Below are 22,081 nucleotides of genomic sequence, written 5' to 3'. Positions count from 1 at the left end.
TGACTCCTGAGTGAGTTCAGTCCTGGGCACACCTGCCTGCTTGGGGCAGAGGGAAAGTCCTCCCAGGAGACTCGCGCCCTGTGTCCATGGTCAGCTCAGCAAAGCACCCCAACACACGGCTTGGACCCCAGGCCCCTAGTTCTCAGGCTCTGGGAGCTGGAGGCCCAAGGCCATGGCACCCGCAGGTTGGTTCAGTGTGTCTCTCTGTTGTGTCCTCATAGGGGGGTCTCGAAGGAGCCCCATGCGGTCGCTCTACAAGGGTGCTGACCCCCTTCACCAGGGCCCTACCCTCTGCCCTCATCATCCCCAGAAGTCCTTTCTCCCGACAGCGTCACGTAGCCTCACGTGAATTTGGGGGGAACCAGAGTCTGCAGCCCCAGTGTTCTGGCGGCGCCTGGAGCCGCTGGGCAGGGGCCGCAGCTGTGTGTGCTGGGAGGGGCTGGGTGTGCCCCCAGCCTGGACCCGCGCCTGTCGGGTGTGAGGATCAGCTGCTGTGAGACGTCAGAGAGGCCTGGGCCCCTGCCCTGCCCTGCCCTCTGGCTCCCGGACCCCTTCTCATCTGACCTGGAGCCCCCTGACCACCCCAGACAGCCACGCCCCACAGCCGGCAGGGCAGGGTCTCCCCTCCTGGGAGCCAGCCTGAGGCGGGGGCGGGGGCTGAAGTGGGGGCGGGGCCCACAGCGGCTGCTCGTCTGCACAAGCTGCCATTCATTCTCTGGGAAGCCTGTCACTGAGGACCCTGCCGCCTGGTCCCCAGAGCCGGCTGTGGCTCCTCGCTGGGGTGGCCTGGGTCGTGCCTGGATGGTGGGGAAGCCCACGGTCTTTGCTCTGAGCCCTGGGGAAGCTGGGTGCTGAAGGAGCTGCGACGAGGGCCCCCCCTCACCGCCCCCATGGGAGGTCCCGCCGGGGTATGGTACAGGCAGGTTCTGAGCACACGGCTGGAGGCGGCCGTTGGCTTCAGCCGGTGCAGGCAGCGCTCCTGGCCTGCTGGGCTCGAGGTCCCCACGTGAGTCTTCCTACCTGGAGGTGGCCGCCTGCGCTGCTGATCCAGCCCTGAGGTGGCTGAGGCGCCCAGCCGACCTCCGCACCCACGACCCTTGCTGACTGGGCCGCTCCCCCAGGATGCCGCTTGCCTACAGGGGCGTGCTGGGCGCAGGCTCTCCCGACAGGGCCCCTTTGCCCTCGTGCCCGGGGCCTCTGGTCGTCACGGCCCGTGGAGGGGTCCCGATGGCCTTGCTGCTCGCTGGGCGCAGGCTTTGTGCTGAGACGGCGTTCCGGTGTCTGCCCAGCCCCTTGGGGGCCTCCGGGCTGTGGACACGGGTGCCCTCTCTGGGTGGCTGGGCCCACGCGGCTTCTGCATGGCCCCCATGCCTGTCTGGGCCATCCCGCCATGGCCAGCTCTTCCTGGGCCTGGCTCCTCTGACTTTACCCCCGCCGCCTGGTGCCCCAGCCCCCATGGGGGCAGCCTGTGCTGCGGCAGGAAGTGGGGCTTACGGTGGCCCCTGCCCGGGCCCTGGCCTTGGTGCTGAGGCGTCTGCCTGCCCCTCGCTTCCTGCGAGGCCATCCCAGCCCCACAATGGCCGGCAGGGAAGCAGAGAAGGCACCTCTGACCTTCTCTCCTGATTAGCAGGAAGCAGCCGCGTCCTGAGGCCTGGACGCCGGAGATGGCCACCCTGGGCCAGCTGGAACTGGCAGCCGCAGGCGACCAGCGCTCGGGGTGGAGGGAGCTGGACACTGCCTGAGCCTCCCGGCCCCGGCCCCGGCCCCGCCCCGGAGTGTCCTGAAAGCAAGCGCCTGGGAGCACCCATGCTGCCGCGGCTGAGCTGTGTGCACCTGCAGCCTGAGCCCCCAGGGCGCTGCCTGTGGGCCCCTGGGGGCCGGTCCTGCCCCCGGGCTGGCCAGTCCCCCGGGCTCAGTCTGGGCCTGGGGTTGCCGGCCCCCGCAGGGCCCCAGCCCCGACTGGGGCGGACAGCGACAGTGCAAACAGGCTCAGCCTCTGGGGACGAAAGGCCCCCTAGTTTTCCCTCCCACCTAGACACAGTCAGTCTGTTTTGGGGCCACAGAGGTACCCCCCAGGTGGCTGCGGTTTGACTGCTCTGGTCTGAGTGCCTGGAGGCTGAGTCCTTCTGGGAGGCCAGCCTGGCACCGGCGTTTCTTGGAAACCTAGGAAGCACTGTCCTTGTCCTTCGTGGGCTGCACGCTGTGGGGGCTGGACTCACCAGCCTTGGGGACCCACATGGTCTGCCCTGCGCTGAAGCCGAGCACTGCTGGCGAGACACGGTGAGGCAGATGCAGGGTCCGGTGGTTAAGAATCCACCTTCCCGGGCACAAGTCACAGGTTTGATCCCTGTTCAGAGAACTAATGTCCTACAGGCCATGGGGCATGAGAAGACTCCTGAGAGTCCCGTGGACAGCAAGGAGATCAAACCAGTCCATCCTAAAGGAAATCAACCCTGAATATTCATCGGAAGGACTGATGCTTAAGCTCTAATACTTTGGCCACCTGATGCAAAAGGGCTGACTCATTGGAAAAAACCTTGATGGTGGGAAAGATTGAAGGCAGGAGGAGAAGGGGGCGACGGAGGATGAGATGGTTGGATGGCATCCCCGACTCAATGGACATGGGTTTGAGGAAACTCTGGGAGATGGTGAAGGACAGGGAAGCCTGGCGTGCTGCCGTCCGTGGGATCCCAGCAGTCAGACCCAAGTGAGCGACTGAGCAGCCAAATGCCACAGGACAAACAAGCCTGCCCCCTGCGACTCCTGAGCCCACACACTGCAGTGAGGACCCAGCTCAGCCAAAACCGGGAAGATAACGAGGCCTGATGCAGCGTCTGCACAGGGCCAGCAGATCCCTGCCTCAGAGGAGGAGCTGGGCTGCAGCCACGCTGGGCACACGTGTTCGCGATGGCTGCCCAGACGGCCGGGTGTGTCCTGGCACCTGCCGGGTGGGTGAGCGCAGGGCGCGCTGCCCGGCAGAGGAGCTGGCCCCCGAGGCCACGTGCGACCCCCTGTACAGACCGTCAGACCACAGCCACCAGGAGAGACCTGCCGCCACGGTGTGGTCGGGGTGGTGGGGAGGGCAGGGCCGCTGGGCTGGTGGAGCGGTCCTGGAATTAGAGGCGACGGCCGCTCAGCACCGGAAGCATGCTGAGTGCCACTGGCTTGCGCCCTTGGATGTGGTTAGGCTGGCTGATTGCACACTGTGCGTGTTTGCAGCAGAGAGCATAACAGAGCACCGGGATGGTTCTGGACCCACAGAGACCATGCAGGCGGGCAGGCAGGTTGCTGGGCTCAGGTGTGGACCGGGTGCCTTGGGAGACAGCCCCTCACTAGCGGGCAGCGCCCCCTTACTTAGCGTCCTGACGCCCTAGCTTGCTCTCCACCAGGTTGCCCCCAGATGCCACTGGGAGGGTCCCCTGGTGGCTGGTGGGGGGTGTCTGCTGAGGTCTCGTCACTCTGTGCGGAGCTCCAGCTTTCCCAGCTGAACACTAGGGCGACGGGCAGGGTGGTCAGTGCAGACCCGGCTGGCCCTGGAGGCGGCGTGCCGCGGGCGGCGGCCCTGCCCCCCAGAGCTGCCTGGGCCCTGGCGCCTGCCTCTGTGGGCCGATTGTCTCCCGGCGGCTCCTCTGTGGGCGCCTTTGTGCCGGGACATCAGTCCTTTGTTGCCTTCGGCACCACGCTGCGTCTCACGGCCGCGTCCATCTCTGTCTGCTCACAGTAACGTCCGTGTTTCCAATTTCAGGAAGGGTTAGAGTCCCGAGGAGCAGCGCAGCCCCTCGGTTGGGCGCCTGGCCCCTGTCCTCCAGGGACCTGGGTGCGCCCGGCGCTCTCCTCGGCCCGGTGCGTCTCTTGTGGAAATCGGCGGGCGGGACAGTCCCCAGCCCCACGGTCCCACGTTGGGGTGAAGGTCCTGAGGGATTGAAAGCAGCCTCTTCATGAGTGTTCCCTCCCTGGGTTCCTCGCAGCAGAGGTCACAGGAGCTGAGAGAGGACAGCCACCCAGGCTGTGTTGCTTTGCGAAGGGACGAGCAAAGACTCTGAGCACACAGGGACGCCGACCCGGCCACACGCTCGGGCCACACGGCGGGAGTGACCCGGCCTCGCGCTCGGCCCACACGGGGACGCTGATCCGGGCATGCGCTCGGCCCACACGGGGAGAGTGACCCGGCCGCGCGCTCGGCCCACACGGGGACGCTGATCCGGGCATGCGCTCGGCCCACACGGGGAGAGTGACCCGGCCGCGCGCTCGGCCCACACGGGGACGCTGATCCGGGCATGCGCTCGGCCCACACGGGGAGAGTGACCCGGCCGCGCGCTCGGCCCACACGGGGACGCTGATCCGGGCATGCGCTCGGCCCACACGGGGAGGGTGACCCGGCCGCGCGCTCGGCCCACACGGGGATGCTGATCCGGGCATGCGCTTGGGCCACACGGCGGGAGTGACCCGGCCGCGCGCTCGGCCCACACGGGGGGAGTGACCCGGTCTTGAGAAGGAAGGCAGACATGATACAGTCCGCAGCATGGGTGGGCGCGCTGAGTGGCGCGGCCTGTCGTGGAGGCCGATGGTGTGCGATCCTCTCTTGAGGTTCTTAGCGCAGTCGGATTAGTAGACCGGAAGCAGAATGGGAGTCGAGGGGCCGGGGGACGCGGTTCCAGTTTCACAAAGGGAAAGAGGCACAGGGTTGGTGATGGGGTCGCAGTGCCATGAAGCCGAGGGGCCGGCTGTTTGAAGGCGGTAAATTTCACGTTACATATGTTTTACCACAGTAGAGAGAGAGGTGGACGTTGGCAGACAGCTGAAGCAGTTAAACCCTCCAAGGGTGAGGAAGCGTTGAAAGCAGACGCCTGGGGGCTCACCAGCGTGGGTCCTCGCCGCTGCCCGGCTGGACTCCCAGTGAGGGCCCTGGGTGGGGCTTGGGCACGTCTGCCTAGGGTCCTGCTCAGGGTGGAAGCAGCCTCCAGATTGCCAGGCCTGCCCAGCCCCTTGGAGAAGTTTCCTTGTTCTGCCCTTCGCGGCCTGAGCCCTCAGACCCCACGGAGCTCCGCCCAGACCCAGCAGAGCTCCGCCCAGGCCCTGCCCTACCTTGTCTCCCTCAGCTGATCGCAGCCCAGGCTCCGGGAGCTTGGTCTAAAGGAGGTGCCCACCCTGCTCTGTGGGTTCGCCTGTGGTATGCCCACCTCCCTGGGTGGCTGGGCCGCAGGCTCCTGTGTCTGCTTGGCGCCCACACACAGGATGGGGGGCAGCCGGTCTTCTAGGGAGAACTGGCTTTGTGCCCTCTGCAGCGCCCACTGCCCTGGCACTCAGAGCCCAGGCTCCGAAGCGGGTGGGCTGGGACTCTGCGCTGGGAGTGGGCGTGGGTGCTGGCCAGGTTTGGGGGGCCTCGGGTGGACCCTCAGCCTCCTCCCTGTGGTGGGTGACTTAGGGAGGGCTGGACAGACTGGCCTCCCCTCGCCCCTGGGGGGGTTGTCTACTCCCGTTCTTGTCCGTGGAAACGTCCCACGGGCCTGTGTATAAAAACGTCTGCAAAGCCAGTTTTCCCTGAACTTTCTGAAACATCACTGGTTTTGTAACTCACAGAAACCGAGGGTGTTCGGACTCGCGTCCCTCTCTTCACCCCTCCCCAACACGCCTTCCCTGACCTCGGGGACCTGCGTAGCCTGAGCCCCTGGGAGGAGCCCTGCTTCCCCGGCGGGCCATGCTCTGCTCTGCATGGGCCGTGTCGCGTGACCCGAGGCCCCCGCGGCCCTGCTTTCCTGTCCCAGGGCGCTCTGCCCATCTTCTGTCGCTGGCCTGCCTGCCTTCTGTCCCAGGGCCTGGTGTCCATCCACCCTGGCCCTGGCCCCGGCCCCGAGCTCAGTTACACCCCCCGGCCGAGGCCCGGCACCCTGTGTGCCAGGCCCCGCCTGAGTCCTCCTCGAGTCAGCTCCAGAGAGGACGCCCCTGACCCTCCTCCAGGGTGCCCCCTCCCCTTTCTCTCCTCTCTCTCCACTCCCCCTCCACGGGCACATCCCTCTTCCTCCAGACTCTGTCTAGCACCCAGGCAGGCCCTTGTCCTGGGCACGGGCGGCTCCGTCTGGCAAGGTAGCCACATGCGGGCCAGCCCCAGGAGGCCTGCCTGCCCTCCAGCTGGATGGGCACTGAGCAGCGGCCCGGGAGCCCTGTTCTGGGAGGACGCACTCTGCGGGGCCCGCTGACCGGAGAGCACATGGAGACCTGAGCCCCAGGCATTGCCTGGAGAGGCAGAGACCCCCAGGGTCGGGGGCTCGGCACTGCCTCCTGGGGCCCATCTGGTGGCGGGGCTGCTCTGAGGGGCTCACGCTGCCTTCAGCCCCGTTGGAGCCCAGCCCGTCCAGGTGTCCTGGGCTGCGGGCAGTGCTGCAGCCCTGCTGACCCGCACAGCTGATTCCTGCACACGCTCCTCGGTTCCTGCTTTGCCAGTGTCCAGAGACGTGTGTTGTCCCCTGGGTCTCTCCATGCTGGCGGTGGTCCCGCAGGCTCAGCTCTGCCTGCCCAGCCAGAAATAAAGACCCTGGGATTGGAGTGTGTGTCAGGGGCCCTTTCATGCTCATCATGGGCATCCCCTTCTCATGGGCAGAGGTGTCTTCCACACCTGTCTTTAAGGTGGTCCCTGCTGGCTCAGCGGAGAAGGCGATGGCACCCCACTCCAGTACTCTTGCCTGGAAAATCCCATGGACAGAGGAGCTTGGCAGGCTACAGTCCATGGGGTCGGAATGAGTCAGACACGACTGAGTGAGGAAGCATCCCAGACATAGTGGCTCCCCCAACACCGAGCAAAGCCTGTCAGCTGGACAGCCTAATGAGATGCTGCAGGAAGGGGCGAGTCCATCAGCCAGCTGTGAGTCCACCAAACACAGAAAGACGGAGCAGAGACAGTTCTTCTGTGTGTCCACGCTCGGGACAGAAGAAGGGGCACTCCTTACTGGGACCCTCTGGATGAGGAGGGGCCCGGGCCAGACGGGCCAGGGAGGGGCCTGCGGGTGGGTAGCCTCAGAGCACGTCTGTGGTGAGGGCTTGTGAAATCAGAGTACTGGGCGGGTGTTGGGGACCGCCCTTCCTGGGGGTTAGGGAACCCTGGCACGGCAGTGTGGCTGCCCTGTGTGGAAGACGGCGGGTGGCCCTGTACTGGCGAAGCCTGAGTTGGTGTCGTGTGGGTTTGATGCTGAACGCTGAGACGACTCATTTTAAACGCAGGTGTTAGAGAGTGAGAGACTAAGCCTTCTGCCGTGGGAGCACCCAGCTCAAGCTTTAGAGCTCAGGGCGAAGCTTAGGATGAAAACAGAGGAATGGAGGTCACAAGGACCAAAACTTAGTGAAATAAAAACAGTATTAAATATTAACAAAAGCCGGAAGTCGGCTGCTTGGAGAGACTAATAATATAGCAAACTGGCAAAAGTGATGGAAAGCAAAAGCACATACGGAAACAAGCCTGGAATGAACTGACGGAGATGAAGCTGAAGAGCACCGTAAGCAGTGTCAGTAATATGAAAGATAAGTCAGAGGTTTTTCTAGAAAGAATATGAATTACTTAGTAACTGGCTTAGTAAGAGACAAAATGTGGAGAGACCAGTTATATTAAAATCCCTTTTCTTCTCCAGAGAGCACCAGATGGTTTTATTTGTAAATTTTACCAGGTCTTCCAAGAGTTAAGTTCTGTCTCATGCGAAGTGTTCCAGAGATTAAGAAGATGTTTTTAAAAGTGACGCTGTCCGTTTTATGAGGGCAGTAGGATCATGGAAACGCCCAGGGAAGCGCAAGAGTGGGGACCTCACGGACACAGATGTGAAACCCTAAAGAAAATGACAGAAAAGAAATCCTACAAGATAACAAGGCAAAAGTATCTCATGAAATAGAAACTGTCTCAGGAGTGTGTGAATGATTTATTTAACCTTAGAGTACTAGTTATTTTTATCACATTCAGAGTGAAGAGAAAATTCATATGCTATATCCAGAAAAAGCATGTGATGGAATTTAAGAGACATTACTGGGGATGTGGGCCTCCCAGGTGGCGCTAGTGGTAAAGCAGCCACCTGCCAGTGCAGGAGAGACAAGAGACCCGGGCTTGATCCCTGGACCGGGAAGACCTCCTGGAGGAGGAGAGAGCAAGCCACTCCAGTATTTTCGCCTGGAGAATCCCATGGACAGAGGAGCCTGGCAGGCTCACGGACAGTCCATGGGATTGCAAAGAGTCAAAAGAGCATAAGTGCACGCACAGAGGCATTAGGGACACAGAAACAGGTAGGAAGCTTAACTTGTCCACAGACATCCCTGGTGGCTCGGATGGTAAAGAATCTGCCTGCAAGGTGGGAGACCCAGGTCCGATCCCTGAGTTGGGAAGATCCCCTGGAGAAGGGAATGGCAACCCACAGCATTCTTGCCTAGAGAATTTCATGGACTAAAGGGCCTGGAGGGCTACACTCCGTGGGGTCACAGAGAGTCAGGCACGCCTGAGTGGCTGACACTCGTTATAGGATGCCTCCCTGCCCTCGCTTTAATGTGTGAGCTGACATAGGATACCTACCTGCACTCGCTTCAATGTGTGAGCTGACATTTGGCTGTTGAGTAACCCATGCACCCACATTAAAACGTGTAACTCAGTTGTGTACTTGCGCCGGCTGTATTTCAAGTGGTGACTACTGACTACCACATTAAACAATGCAGTTATGGAACATTTCCATCACTGCTGTACACTCACCATCCTTAAACACTAGAAATGTCATCTCTAAAACCAAGAAGAAAGGTGACTGTTATCCTTGAGGTGCTGACAGCGCAACAGGACATGAGAAGCAGATCGGATTGGGTCGAAAGAAGCGTCATCGCCATTTGTGATGGGACCGTTGTTCGAATGGACAGTATAAGAGGCTTAGAAGGTGTTGGAACCAGTGACAGTTCTGGAAGGTCGACCGATAGATCAACACACAGGACCGACAGTGCTGAAATGTGTGCATTTCGCTTCCCCTGGGGGTTTCCATGATTCTATTCCCCTCATAAATGGGCAGTGTTGCGTTTTTAAAATACATCTTTTCAATCTCTGGAACGCTTCATGTGAGATATGACTTAATTCTTGGAAGACCTGGTAAAATTTACAGACTTGAAAAGAAGAAAAACAGTGTTATTCATAAAAGCAGCTGGTAGCTTATCCATGAATAAGTTGGACAAAGGGCTCTCACGACTTTCACCAGAGAAAGGGCTGCCCACTTACTCAAGGACACAAAGCACCCGAGTAAGGAGGTACCGAGGCTCTGTGATGACCCAAAGCTACCAGTTCCCCCTAAATGTAATTCAGTTTTATAAAACTCCACGGCGGGATTGAACTTGGCAAGTTACGAAGTTTATGTGAGGCAGACAAGCAATTTTAAAGACAAAGGACGTGCGTTTGTGTTTAGGGAGTGTTTTGCTTAGCAGATACATGTTTAAGTAAGCTGTACTCATTAAAACAATATGCAGTTGGCAGAAAGATAGACAGATTGACCCCCTGGGACATAGAGGAAGACAAAGAAACACACATCTTCAGAGACGGCCTTTAACCCGCAAGGAAGGGGTTTGCTCTTGCAGAACTGGTTGGGGAATAGGTGGGCATCCACAGAGAAAAGAATAAAGTCAGGTCCCTGCCTCACACCACACACAGAGCCGCTCCATGTAGATTAAAGACCTCAGTGAAAAGAGCGAAAAAACAAAACCTTGGGGGGAACGGTGTGAAATTGAAGAATATGGTATCCAAGAACCATAAATCATAGGACATGCAAATAACATTTCCTAGAAACCCACTCGAATGATGGCCTCTACCTAGGAAATGACGGGCGTGATGCACGCAAGCCCGTGATTGCACCTGGAATAAACGAGGTGCAGTGAGAAGACGCCAGCGCAGTAGGAAAGCAGGCAAGATTGTGGGGTCATTCACAGCAGCAGTCCCCCACAAAGCCATGCCGCCTCCCGGGAGCCAGGGCAGAACCCAAGGGAACCAGCACGAGAGCCCATGGGTCTGCAGGTTCCGTCCATTCGGGGAGTGGTCAGCGTTCGAGTCTGAGCTGTGTCCCCCAGCCCACCCCGGTTCACACGTCGGATTCCTCACTCTCCCGGGACGTCAGGTGGTGACTGTCTGGGGACGGTCCTTCCAGGAGACCTTTGGGTTCAGACGAAGCCCTGGGCGAGTCCCACCCCACCTTCAAGGGCCAGTGCCGTTAACACGAGGAGGTCTGGACGCACAGAGACGCTGGGGTGGGGGGTGCGTAGACGAGAGGCTGCAAGACGAGGCCATGATGGGGCAGCTGGGGAGAGCAGCCCGCATGGCCCTCCTCTTAGGACCAGAGAGCAGCCCGCATGCACCTGGACCCCCAGTCTCCAGGACGTGGGGAGCAGATGCCACGTCTGAGCTGCCCGAGGACACGGACCACCCCCACCCCCCACCCCCCACCCCCAGGAGGGCACATTGACCCCACAGCTGGGGAGACCAGTTTGACGCAGCCCCCCCAGGTTCTGAGTGCCCAGAGTGGGCCTGGCAGCCCCTGCAGGCTGAAGGTGCCGTGTGGCAGGTGAAGGCACGGCCAGGGCGGGTAGTGTCTGCTCACCGCAGCAGCCTGAATGGCCGTCACGGGCGTGGGGGGTCAAGACCCCGTGTGCCCCTACAGTGAGCGAGTCCACAGCCGGCGTGGGAGGCGCAGGCGAGTCGTGAGCACGGCTCTCGAGAGAGAGTTGAGGAGGGAGGTCAGTGTGACTTGAGAAGTGTGACTGGGGGCCGCCTCGTCCGTGCAGATAGCGTGAGACTGGACCTGCTGGGCAGGGCACGGCTGACGCCTCTGATGGAGTCGGAGGGCAGAGCCATCTGCGCCGGGCTGACGGCTGGTCCAGGGCTGGCTGCCCCTGTGCGTCCTTGGCGTGTGGTTGCCTGGGTCCTGCCGTTGCACCTAGCGAGAGACAGCGAGCAAGGGGCCTGCCATCCGGAAAGATGGCCCTGTGGCTCTAGGGCCCGGCCCACCCGCCCGAGGCAGGACCGAGGCCTCTGGCCAGGAGGCCCGCGCCCAGCTGATGGGGGGTGGGGAGCGGGGGGCCGTCTCCTGGAAGGAGACCCTTCCTCTGGGTGGGGGGGGGTGGGGAGAGCACACTGGGTTCCGCAATGGGCGCCTTGTTAGCGCTTCTCGAAGGAGGTCTGCAGCTACCGTGGAGAACACTGGTTCGTCTTTGTCGGGGTGGGTTTTGTGGCATCACTGTAGCTTTTCTCTGATTTGGAAGACACACCAGAACCTTGCTTCCCTGGGTCAGGTGTGGAGCTTGGCTGCGCACACACCGGCAGAGCAGAGGGAACTCTGGCTGTGAGCAAGGCCCCCCCGCACACGGAAGCACCAGGTTTCCACGTCTTACAGCAGGAGTTCCCAGCCTCCGGGATCTCATGCCCGGTGATGCGAGACGGAGCTGATGTAATATAGAGTGTGTGTGATAAATACAATGGGCTTGAATCAGCCTGAAACCACCCCCACCCCAGTCCGTGAAAAAACAAAAAAAAAACCACGGTCTTCCAGGAAACCAGTGCCTGGCCAACAAGCTTGGGGACTGCTGTTTACAGGGACTGTGTGAGGCCCGCCGGGCTCCCTTTAGGTCCTTAGCGAACATGCTGTTTACAGTGCTGAGCGCTTTACGGAGTGACGGCCCTGGGTCGTGATGAGTCACTGCGGGGATTTCTCGGTGTGTTTGTTCACGATTTCCTTGAGGGCCAAGCCGTATGCAGTAAGCCTCGGCCTGGGCTGCCTGTACTCCAGCCCTCAGGCCTGTCTCTCAGAGCCAACCTCGGAAAAGAACAAGCCGCGTTCGTCCTGTTGCTCTGGCCCTGTCTCGGTGCAGGTCATCCTTTTGACTCTTTTAACGTTGTTTGCACGGATCCCATCAGCTTGAACGTGCCTTGGAACACGTGTGTGTGCACGCACAAACGTGTGTGCACACACACAGAATCCCAAATGGCTGCAGGTGTCACAGGCACCTGGGAGCCTCACAGGAAGTGAGTCCGTCCCGGGTTGAGAGGGGCTCCCTGCAGGCCATGGTGCTTGAGCCCCGTGAGCCGTTTCTGTGAGGGGGAGACGGCCTCGTGGGCGCCCGGCTCTGCTTTCTGGAGGGTCACCTCCAGTCAGTGGTCTCTGAACACGGGACTCACCCCCTCCCCAGCGACACACGGCATACGGGAATGCTGGCTTCTAGAAACAGGAGTTACGAGGCCCTGAAAGGAAGAGGTTGAGACCCTGAGACTCCCACCCCAGATGAGGGCTGCTGCTGCTGCTGCTGCTAAGTCGCTTCAGTCGTGTCCGACTCTGTGCGACCCCATAGACGGCAGCCCACCAGGCTCCCCCGTCCCTGGGATTCTCCAGGCAAGAACACTGGAGTGGGCTGCCATTTCCTTCTCCAGTGCATGAAAGTGATAAGAAAGTGAAGTCGCTCAGTCGTGCCCGACTGTTAGCGACCCCGTAGACTACAGCCCACCAGGCTCCTCCATCCATGGGATAAGGGCTAGGAAGTATTTTTCAATGATTAAGTTATTGAAAGCAGGATCCGAACAAGGTGCCTGGTTGCAACTGGACGCTGTGTCCTTTAGGTCTTGTGGGTTTTTCTAGCTCTTGAAAAGGTACTTTAAAGAGCACACCTGCGGTATAATTCAACCGCTGCCTCCTTTTCTGCCTAAACTCTGACTCCCGTCTCAGGCAGCCCAGAACAGCCAAACCGAACCTCCGGACGCCCCCTGCTCCCCTCCTTGCCCTGCACCCTCCGCCTGCCTCCCGTGCGTGCGCGCTCGTTGCCCTGCCCTCGAGCGCCCTTGGCGGCGCCTGGTCTCCGGTTCCCCGGCGGCACTTCCCCGGTGTGGATGGCCCAGTGGCTTTGAGGGATGTCTCGGTTTCCAGTTTGGGGTGATGGTGAACTCAGCTGCTGTGGATGTTCGTGTCCGACACCGTGGGTGGATTCCCAGCAGGGGGTTGGGGGTCCTGGGGGTCGATGCCTCCAGGCCCTCCACCTGCAGGGTCACGCCCTGCCTCTCCACCCACTCCCCAGCAGCGGGCCTTTGGATCTTGTTTCCCTGCTGTGATGGGTGTGTGGTCTCCCACTCTGGCTTTAATTTGCATTTCCCTGAGAACTCATAGGGGCTTCCCAGGTGGCACAGGGGTAAAGAATCCACTTGCCACTCAGGAGATGCGAGTTCAACGCCTGGGTTGGGAAGATCCCCTGAAGAAGGAAATGGCAACCCACTCCATTCTTTACAAGCCAAGCATTCTTGCCTGGAGAATTCCACAGACAGAGGAAGCTGGAGGGCTATAGTCCATGGGGTTGCAGCAGAGGCGGGCACAGCTCAGCAACTAAGCAGCAGCGGCTGAGGCAGAGCGCCTTCTCATGTGCTCATCAGCCACGTGTCTGTTGTGGTGAAGAGTCTGGTAAAACCTTTTGCCCATTTTCACTGGACTCGTTTCACATTATTGAGATTAGAGAATTCCTTACATATTCCAGATAAAACCCTTTGTCGAAAATGTGATTTGCAAGTCTGTTCTGCAGCTCTTAGCTTGTCGTCTTGTCCCCTTGAGAGGCTTTTTCACAGAGCGGAGGTTTGCGTGCTGACGCCGTCCCGCTCACCGGCCTCTGCCTGTCGCTCTGCACACCTGCCCTTGGCGAGCAGCACCTTGTCTCGATGGCTGTCGGTTTAGAGCAAGTCTCCGTGTCGGGGTGAGACGTGCCCGACTACGCTGTTTTCCTTTTTCAGAGTTAACTGTATTTTGTATTGAAGTACAGTTGACTTACATCACCGTATCAGCTTTAGCATAGCGATTCGATAGTGTCACAGATTAGGCTCCGTGTGGTGTTGCTGTGCAGCGCTGGCGCTGCTCCCCGCTGTCCGGCCATCCTTGCGACTTGCCTGCTTTGCGCCTCTTCACCCCCTCCCCTGTCTCACCGTCCCCCTGCCGCCTCCCCACTGGTAACTGCTGGTTTGTTCTAGCTGAGTCTGTTTCTGTTCTGCTGTATGCATTCATTTGTGTTATTTTTTAGATTTCACATATATGTGATATATGGAGTATTTTGTCTTTCTCGGTCTGACTTATTCCCCCCATGGTGTAAATATACACACACACACCCCCCACCCACCAGGTCGTCTTTATCCATTCATTGCTTTCATGCCTTGGCAGTTGTCAAGAATGCTGCTGTGAAAATTGGGATACATGTATCGTTTCACGTTAGTAGTTTGTCTCTAACCAGTACATGCCCAGGAGTGGGTTTCGTGGCGCACGTGATGGCTCTGTTTTTGGGTTTTGAGGAACCTCCGTTCCATTTTCCTTGGTGCCTTCACCACCTTTCATTCCCACCACCAGTGCAGGCAGGCTCCCTTTCTCCACGTCCTCAGCGTTTCTGATCTGCAGACGTTCTGATGGTGGCCATTCAGCCGGCTGCGAGGCGGTGCCTCCTCCTGGTTTGGACTCCCTGACAGTTGGGGCCGCTGTCTCCTTGCGCGGCTGCCGTCCGTCTGGATGTCTTCTTTGGAGAAATGTCTGTTCGGGTCTTCTGCTCTTTTTTAAATCAGATTGGTTGTTTTCTCAATATTGAGTTGTCTGAGCTGCTTATGTATTTTAGAAATTAAGCCCTTCTTGGTCGCATCATTTCTAAATAGTTTCTGCCACTCCAGAGGTTGTCCTTTGTTTTGTCAGTGGTTTCCTTTGCTGTGCAAAAGCTTTTAAGTTTAATCAGGCCCCATTTGTTTGTTTTTGCTTTCCTTTTTCTAAATTATTTCGATGTTTTAGTTCCTTCGCCTTTCTATGTACATTTAAAAGTCACTTCACTAATAACTGTAAAAAGGTCTCACTGGGATTCCATTGGAATTGCACCTGGATGCAAACCTCAGATCTGGTTTGGGGAGAATTCTGTCCGTAAGCCTGGCAGAGGCTGTGACCGCAGTCGGGAGCTCCTGACGTGCAGACCCAGCGCTTATTTTATTATAGATTTAGGTGCTTCTTTTTTTTTTGTAATTGCAAGATGTTTTTACACACTGACTTCAGTTGCTCATTGCTCATGTATAGAACTGCGGCTGCCTTCCATCTTGCTAAGCTCAGTCGTTCTTGGAGCTAGTTTCCACATTCTCTCACATTCCTTGGGACGTTCTACATAACGACCCCATTGTCTGCAGTAAGAACAGCCTCGTTCTGTCCTCCCCTCTGCCTCTGTGTCTCGTGTCCTTTGCGCTGGGCAGGCCTTCAGTGCTGTGCTGAATGGCAGTCCTGCGAGGGTGCGCTTGGCCTCGCTCCCAACCTTAGGGGAGAATATTCCATCTTTCACCGTCCAGCGTGACATCTGCTGGTGGCCTTTTGGACATGCTCTTTATCAGGTGGAGGGGGTTCTCATCTATTCCTGGTTCATAGATTCAGCTCAGTCAGGTCCAACTCTTTTCAACCCCATGGACTGCAGCACGCCAGGCCTCCCTGTCCATCACCAACTCCCGGAGCTTGCTCAAACTCATGTCCGTCGAGTCAGGGATGCCATCCAGCCGTCTCACCCTCTGTCGTCCCCTTCTTCTCCCGCCTTCAATCTTTGCCAGCATCAGGGTTTTTTCCAATGAGTTAGTTCTTCACATCAGGTGGTCAAAGTATTGGAGTCTCAGCTTCAGCATCAGTCCTTCCAATGAAGAACCAGGACTGATCTCCTTCAGAATGGACTGGTTGGACCTCCTTGAAGTCCAAGGGACTCTCAAGAGTCTTCTCCAACACCACAGTTCAAAAGCATCAGTTCTTTGGTGCTCAGCTTTCTTTACAGTCTAACTCTCACATCCATAAATGACTATTGAAAAAACTATAGCTTTGACTAGATGAACCTTTGTTGGCAAAGTAATGTCTCTGCTTTTTAATATGCTGTCTAGGTTGGTCATAGCTTTTCTTCCAAGGAGCAAGCATCTTTTAATTTCATGGATGCAGTCACCATCTGCAGTGATTTTGGAGCCCCCCAAAATAAAGTCTGCCACTGTTTCCACTGTTTCCTCATCTGTTTGCCATGAAGTGATGGAACCAGATACTATGATCTTAGTTTTCTGAATGTTGAGCTTTAAACCATTTTTTCACTCTCCTCTTTCACTTTCATCAAGAGGCTCTTTAGTTCCTCTTCACTTTCTGCCATAAGGGTGGTGTCATCTGCATATCTGAGGTTATTGATATTTCTCCCGGAAATCTTGATTCCAGCTTGTGCTTCCTCCAGCCCAGCGTTTCTCATGATGTCCTCTGCATATAAGTTAAATAAGCAAGGTGACAATATGCAGCCTATGTACTCCTTTCCCGATTTGGAACCAATCTACTGTTCCATGTCCAGTTCTAACTGTTGCTTCTTGACCTGCATACAGATTTCTCAGGAGGCAGGTCAGGTGATCTGGTATTCACATCTCTTTAAGAATTCTCCACAGTCTGTTGTGATTCACACAGTCAAAGGCTTTGGTGTAGTCAATAAAGCAGAAAGAGATGTTTTCTGGAACTGTCTTGCTTTCTCGATGATGCAGCGGATGTTGGCAATTTGATCTCTGGTTCCTCTGACTTTTCTAAATCCAGGTTGAACATCTGGAAGTTCACGGTTCATGTACTGTTGAAGCCTGGCTTGGAGGATTTTTGAGCATTACTTTACTAGCACATGAGATGAGTGCAATCGTGCGGTAGTTTGAGCATTCTTTGGCATTGCCTTTCTTTGGGATTGAAATGAAAACTGACCTTTTCTAGTCCTGTGGCCACTGCTGAGTTTTCCAAATTTTCTGGCATATTGAGTGCAGCACTTTCACAGCATCCTCTTCCAGGATTTGAAACAGCTCAACTGGAATTCCATCAGCTCCACTAGCTTTGTTCATAGTGATGCTTTCTAAGGCCCACTTGACTTCACATTCCAGGATGTCTGGCTCTAGGTGAGTGATCACACCATCATGATTATCTGGGTCATGGAGCTCTTTTTTGTACAGTTCTTCTGTGTATTCTTGCCACCTCTTCTTGATATCTTCTGCTTGGTTAGGTCCATACCATTTCTGTCCTTTATCGATCCCATCTTTGCACGAAATGTTCCCTTGGTGTCTCTAAGTTTCTTGACGAGATCTCTAGTCTTTGCCATTCTGTTGTTTCCTCTGTTTCTTTGCATTGATCACGGAGGAAGGCTTTCTTATCTCTCCTTGTGTGCAATGCGGGAGACCTGGGTTCGATCCCTGGGTCGGGAAGATCCCCTGGAGAAGGAAATGGCAACCCACTCAGGACTCTTGCCTGGAGAATTCCATGGACCGAGGAGCCTGGTGGGCTACAGTCCACGGGGTCACAGAGTCGGACAGGACTGAGCGATGTTCACTTTTACTTTCTTTTGTGTTCCTAGAGTTTTTAATCAAGCCTACTGCTCTTTCCAAAGAACCAGATTTGGGTTTTATTTTTCTCTAATTGTGTCTTTGTTTTCAGTTTGATTGTTTTGCTTTTATTGTCCTTATTTCCTGCCTTCTCACTTTGGGCTCAATTTGCTCTTTTTCTGGTGTCTCAAGGCGAAGCTTAGGTTGCGCCCTGCAGAGTCTTTTCCGCGATAAGCGTTTGACGCTGTGAGCTCTCCTCTCGGCACCACTGTAGCTGCAGCCCACAATTCTTGCCGCCTTGTTTGTCGCTTTCTCTCCACGCAAGCTGTGCCTGACGTCCTCCCAGCCTCCTCTGTGTCCTGCTGGTGCTTCAGCTGTGTGTGCTGATGTTCCCCAGTCGTCCTCCCACAGCTGCCTTCTAGCTGACTCCATTCTTGTCGGAGAACAGAAGAGTGAGATCCCGCTTCTTTAACGTGTGTGTGGAGCACTGCTTCGTTGCCCAGGATGTGGTCTGTCCTGGTGAACACTAACTCCTTTCGTGCGTCTCCTTCTCTAGCTTTTTCCCTGGCCCCGCAGAGTCAGAGCAGCCCCCGTGGGTGGAGGGGCTGGGCTGGGGGCTGTGAGGGCGGCCCTGCCACGGGAGGGGTCCTGCTGGGGTCCCCGCCTCACTGCAGAGTCGGGGACTGTCGGGGCGCGCTGTGTCTCCACGCTGGAGCCTGGGGGAGGCCTTGTGTCTGTCTCCTGGTGCCTGTGGACCGGGTGGAGGGTGGATGCATCTCCGTGCAGACAGACGGGGCGGACGGGAGCCTACAGAGGAGTGGGTGGGCCCCTGGAACCCCTGCAGCTGGGAGCGCGGCCCTGGGGGCTCCCCGGTCTGTCTTTGCCGGCTCTGTGCCCTGCCCGTCCGTGGACCCTCTGCATGGGGGGCTTGGTCCAACAGCCTCCGCGGCCTGGCTGGGCCTGGGCGGGGGCCCCAGGAGACGCGAGGCCCGTCTCCAGGAGTGAGCAGGGCACTGGGGTCAGAGAGCCTCGGTCCAGTAGAGGCCCGGGCTCCGCAGGGTGGGGCGTGGGGGTGTCCGAGCGCACGGCCGCCGCTGAGCCTGTCTATGCCCTCGCAGGTTGTGCAGCCTGACCTTGAAGAAGCTGGTGGTCTTCAAGGAGCTGGAGAAGGAGCTCATCTCCGTGGTGATTGCCGTCAAGATGCAGGTAAGGGTTCCCTCTGGCGCCGCCCCGGGGCCCTGTGGGTGTGCTTGCTGCCCGGGGACCGGATGGGCCCCCGCCATGCAGACCCCCGTCCCCTACACGGTCAAGGGCAGGCTGCACGGGTCCCAGGGTGGGAGGAGAGCGCGCGCACTGACCGTGGCTTTGGAGGCCGGGCCAGACCCCTGCTCCCTGCCCTGAACCCCTCCCCCTGAGTCCCCCCAGCCCTCCCCACACTCCCAGGCCCTGATGCTCTGTGTCCCTTGGGCCTCAGAGGCTCCCCTTCCGCCTTTGAGCAAGTGTCGTGTCTCGAGGGGCCGAGATCGCAGTCCTTAGCGCCCCCTGTGCCCAGCCTCCCTGGAGGAGGGGTCCTGGGAGCCCCATGGGGCCCCTGGCCCTCGGGGGGGGGGGGGGCTGGGTCCCACGTCCACTCTCAGGGCGGCTCTCGGCCCTTTGCATACCCTGCGGCGGGGCCTGTGCTGCCTGTGGCCCGTCCCGCCCCAGCGCGGCTCATGGGTGCCCATGGGCAGCTCCTTGAAGGGGGCACGTCCCCGGTGCAGCCTGTCCTCTGAGGACCCCGGAGGGTCAGCCTCTCAGGGCAGAGTCTGGCCTTACCCCGTTTCCCCGCCCCGGGCTGCTGGCGCCCGCGTTTGCATCCGGCCTGAGCGCTCTGACCCTGAGGGTCTGCAGGGCCTCCCGACAGGACCGCTGGGAGCACCTCGGGGGCTCGGGGCCAGGCCGCCCTCTGGACTTGAGGTCAGCGTGGAGCCCAGGGCCTGGTGAGGAGAGCCTGGTGTCCGAGGAGAGGCTCCTGGCCCAAGGGGCGGCGGCACTCCCAGCTCAGGGGGCGCTGCCCACACAGGAACTGGCCCTGCCAGCCCGCGGGTGGCCCACTCTGCTCGGGGCCCTCTGGCCTGGGAACCTCTCTGGGTCAGAGCAAGGGGGTGGACCCTCCTTGGCCCCCGATGCCCGCACCACTGACCTCTGACACAGCCATCCCTCCTGCTGGGGCACTGTCCCTCCAGCTGCCCTCCTCGTGGTCCCACCTGGACCCCGTCCCTATGGAGCACTCGGCCCCTGACGGGCCCATGCCCCCTCGCAGCCACCCTGCCCATCCTGCCAGCTCGCCTCGGCCCCGCGTTGCCAGCGTGCCCGCCACGTGGCCTCCTCCCCACCTTGTGCTGGGCCTCCCGTCCCGCTGGGTCGCCTGCCTTTCAGCCCACTCCCAGCTTCCTCCGCCGCCCCCAGGCCCTCAGAGCAGATGAGCTGCCCGCCCCCGGCTGACCGCTGTGGTTGCTGCTGCCCCTGCCCGCGTCCTTGCTGGGACCCCCCCCCTTCACCTGGCACGGGCCTGGCCCAGACGGGCTCAGGGGTGCAGGGAGCTTGGGGGCATGGCTGTGATGGGCACAGGGGTGAGGCCGGGGGTGGAGAGCACCAGGCCACGGGGTGTCCGCCCTCTGGGTGTGCGGGGGCTCCAGACCCTGCGTGCGTCCAGAGGGCACTGTCCTCCCTGCGGGCCCGGCGCGGTGCCCTCCCTGTGGCTCCGTCAGCGTCTTCTCTGAGGCCGGCACCTGCTCCCGCCCTCACCCGTCTCTGCATCCCTCGTCCTGGTTGCACGCTGGGGAGCCGCCGTCAGCCTGGGGGTGGCCTCTGCTCGCCCGCCCGCCCCGTGAGCCTGTCTCCTCGCGGTGCTGCCTGGATGTGGGGCTGAGCTGGTCCCCTTGTGTCTACTTCCTGCACTCTGGAGCAAGTTCCTAAGGCTGTCTGCCTTGGGACAGCTGTTTTTAAGAGGATGCTATGGTGAACATCTTTAATCCATTTGGAACTTTTTCTGGGCCAAGGGGTCGGGACGGGGTGTTTTCTGCGGATCACCTGTCCACGTATCATGGCCATTTAGTGCGTAGCTTTTCCTGTGAGGGGCCTCCCTGGTGGCTCAGCTGGCAAAGAAATCTGCCTGTAATGCAGGAGACCTGGGTTCGATCCCTGGGTCAGGAAGATCCCCTGGAGAAAGGAAAGGCTACCCACGGAGGTGTTCTGGCCTGGAGGATCCCATGGACTGTGCAGTCCGTGGGCTCACCCAGAGCAGGCCGCGACTGAGCGGCTCCCACTCTCACTTTGCTGCCGGCCCGCAGGCCCCTTAGTGTGCTACCCCTGGGTCTCTACCTCTGTCCCTTTGTTCCCCGGGTCTGGCTCGGGCTGGTGCTGCCCTCCCTGTCCTGCAGCCATGCTGCTGGGCCTCAGTCACTGACCGCCTCGCCCATCCTGCTGCGGGGGTGGAGGAGGACACCGTCACGGTCCTGCCTTCCCAGGGACACGTGGCCCCTCACACACCCGCTCATCCACCTTCACTTCATCCCGCGAGTGCAGGGAGCTTGGCTGTGACCCATCTCAGTCTCGTCTCCTCAGGCGCTGGGACAAACCTCTAGAGGAGGCTGTCCAGCTGCTCAGGCGTGTCCAAGTCTTTGTGACCTGATGGACTGCAGCACGCCGGCTTCCCTGTCCCTCACTGTCTCCCGGAGCTTGCTCAGACTCACATCCATCGAATCGGTGATGCCATCCAGCCATCTCACCCTCTGGCGTCCGCTCCTCCTCCTGCCTTCAGTCTTTCCCGGCATCAGGGTCTTTTCTAATGAGTCAGCTCTTCGCATCAGGTGGCCAGAGTATTGGAGCTTCATCTTCGGCGTCAGTCCTTCCAATGAATACTCAGGGTTGATTTCCTTTAAGACTGACTGGTTTGAGCTCCTTGGCGTCCAGGGGACTCTCAGTCTTCTCCAGCGCCAGTTTGCAGCAGGTCAGAGGATGCGGGCTGTTTCGCGGCTCCGGAGAAGCCCCCGGCAGTGCCTTTGGGAGTCACGTGCGCAGGCCTCCCGCCCCCCTCCCCGGCGGCAGCTCTTCCGCTGACACCGTGAAATGCAGTGACTCGCCGGCCGCTGCGCTTCCGCGGCGACGCGCCCTCTTCTCAGCCCCGCTGCCTTGCTCTCTGCCAGGGCTCCAAGCGGATCCTGCGGTCCCACGAGATCGTGCTGCCCCCTAGCGGACAAGTGGAGACGGACCTGGCGCTGACCTTCTCTCTGCAGGTGGGCCCCGCCCTCGCCCTGCGCCGGCGCCGACGGCCCCTCTCCCTCGGGGCGCGCTCTCCAGGGTTAGAATTGTGCTCGGGGTGTTAGGTCGAGTCTTTCCTCGCAGTCCCACGATGAAGAGAGGGTGGTGAGGCCAAAATCAGGTGCTCAGGTTCGGTCATCTCATCCGTGTTTAGATGAGATGCGGGTTGCGGAGGGGCCGAAAGCGACTCGACGTTTCAGACAAAAGGAGCCGGAGAGGGGGCGGGGCCGCGGACCTCCCGCGCTGTAGGCTCAGGCCCCTCGGCTGTTCCGGGCTGCGCTGCTGGTGGGCTTTAGACCGGGACCCCCCACCCTGTGTGAAACAGCGGTCTCCCGGGGGGGCGGGTGCTGGGCAGGCCAGCATCCCCCAGGCTCCACCTCCCCCCACTTCTCTCTGCGTAATTAAGACCTGAGTTGTTTCAATTCAGCCCTTGGAGTTCTGGCTGAGCAC

General features: G+C 59.2%; 1 protein-coding gene across 5 annotated transcripts in view; it reads left to right on the top strand.

Annotated features, from left to right (window-relative positions):
• PACS2 (phosphofurin acidic cluster sorting protein 2) overlaps nucleotides 1-22,081 on the top strand; it is a 58,305-nt gene that overhangs the window by 12,175 nt on the left and 24,049 nt on the right. For all 5 annotated transcript variants that reach the window (XM_040256794.1, XM_040256792.1, XM_040256791.1 and 2 more), the window contains exons 2-3: nucleotides 18,448-18,535; nucleotides 21,517-21,606. In XM_040256794.1, coding sequence (XP_040112728.1) covers nucleotides 18,448-18,535; nucleotides 21,517-21,606 — 178 coding nt within the window. The remainder of the gene's footprint in view (nucleotides 1-18,447; nucleotides 18,536-21,516; nucleotides 21,607-22,081) is intronic.

Source organism: Oryx dammah, unplaced genomic scaffold (genome assembly GCF_014754425.2).
Source record: "Oryx dammah isolate SB20612 unplaced genomic scaffold, SCBI_Odam_1.1 HiC_scaffold_16, whole genome shotgun sequence".
NCBI lineage: Eukaryota > Metazoa > Chordata > Mammalia > Artiodactyla > Bovidae > Oryx > Oryx dammah.
This window is presented reverse-complemented; position numbering and strand designations above follow the sequence as displayed.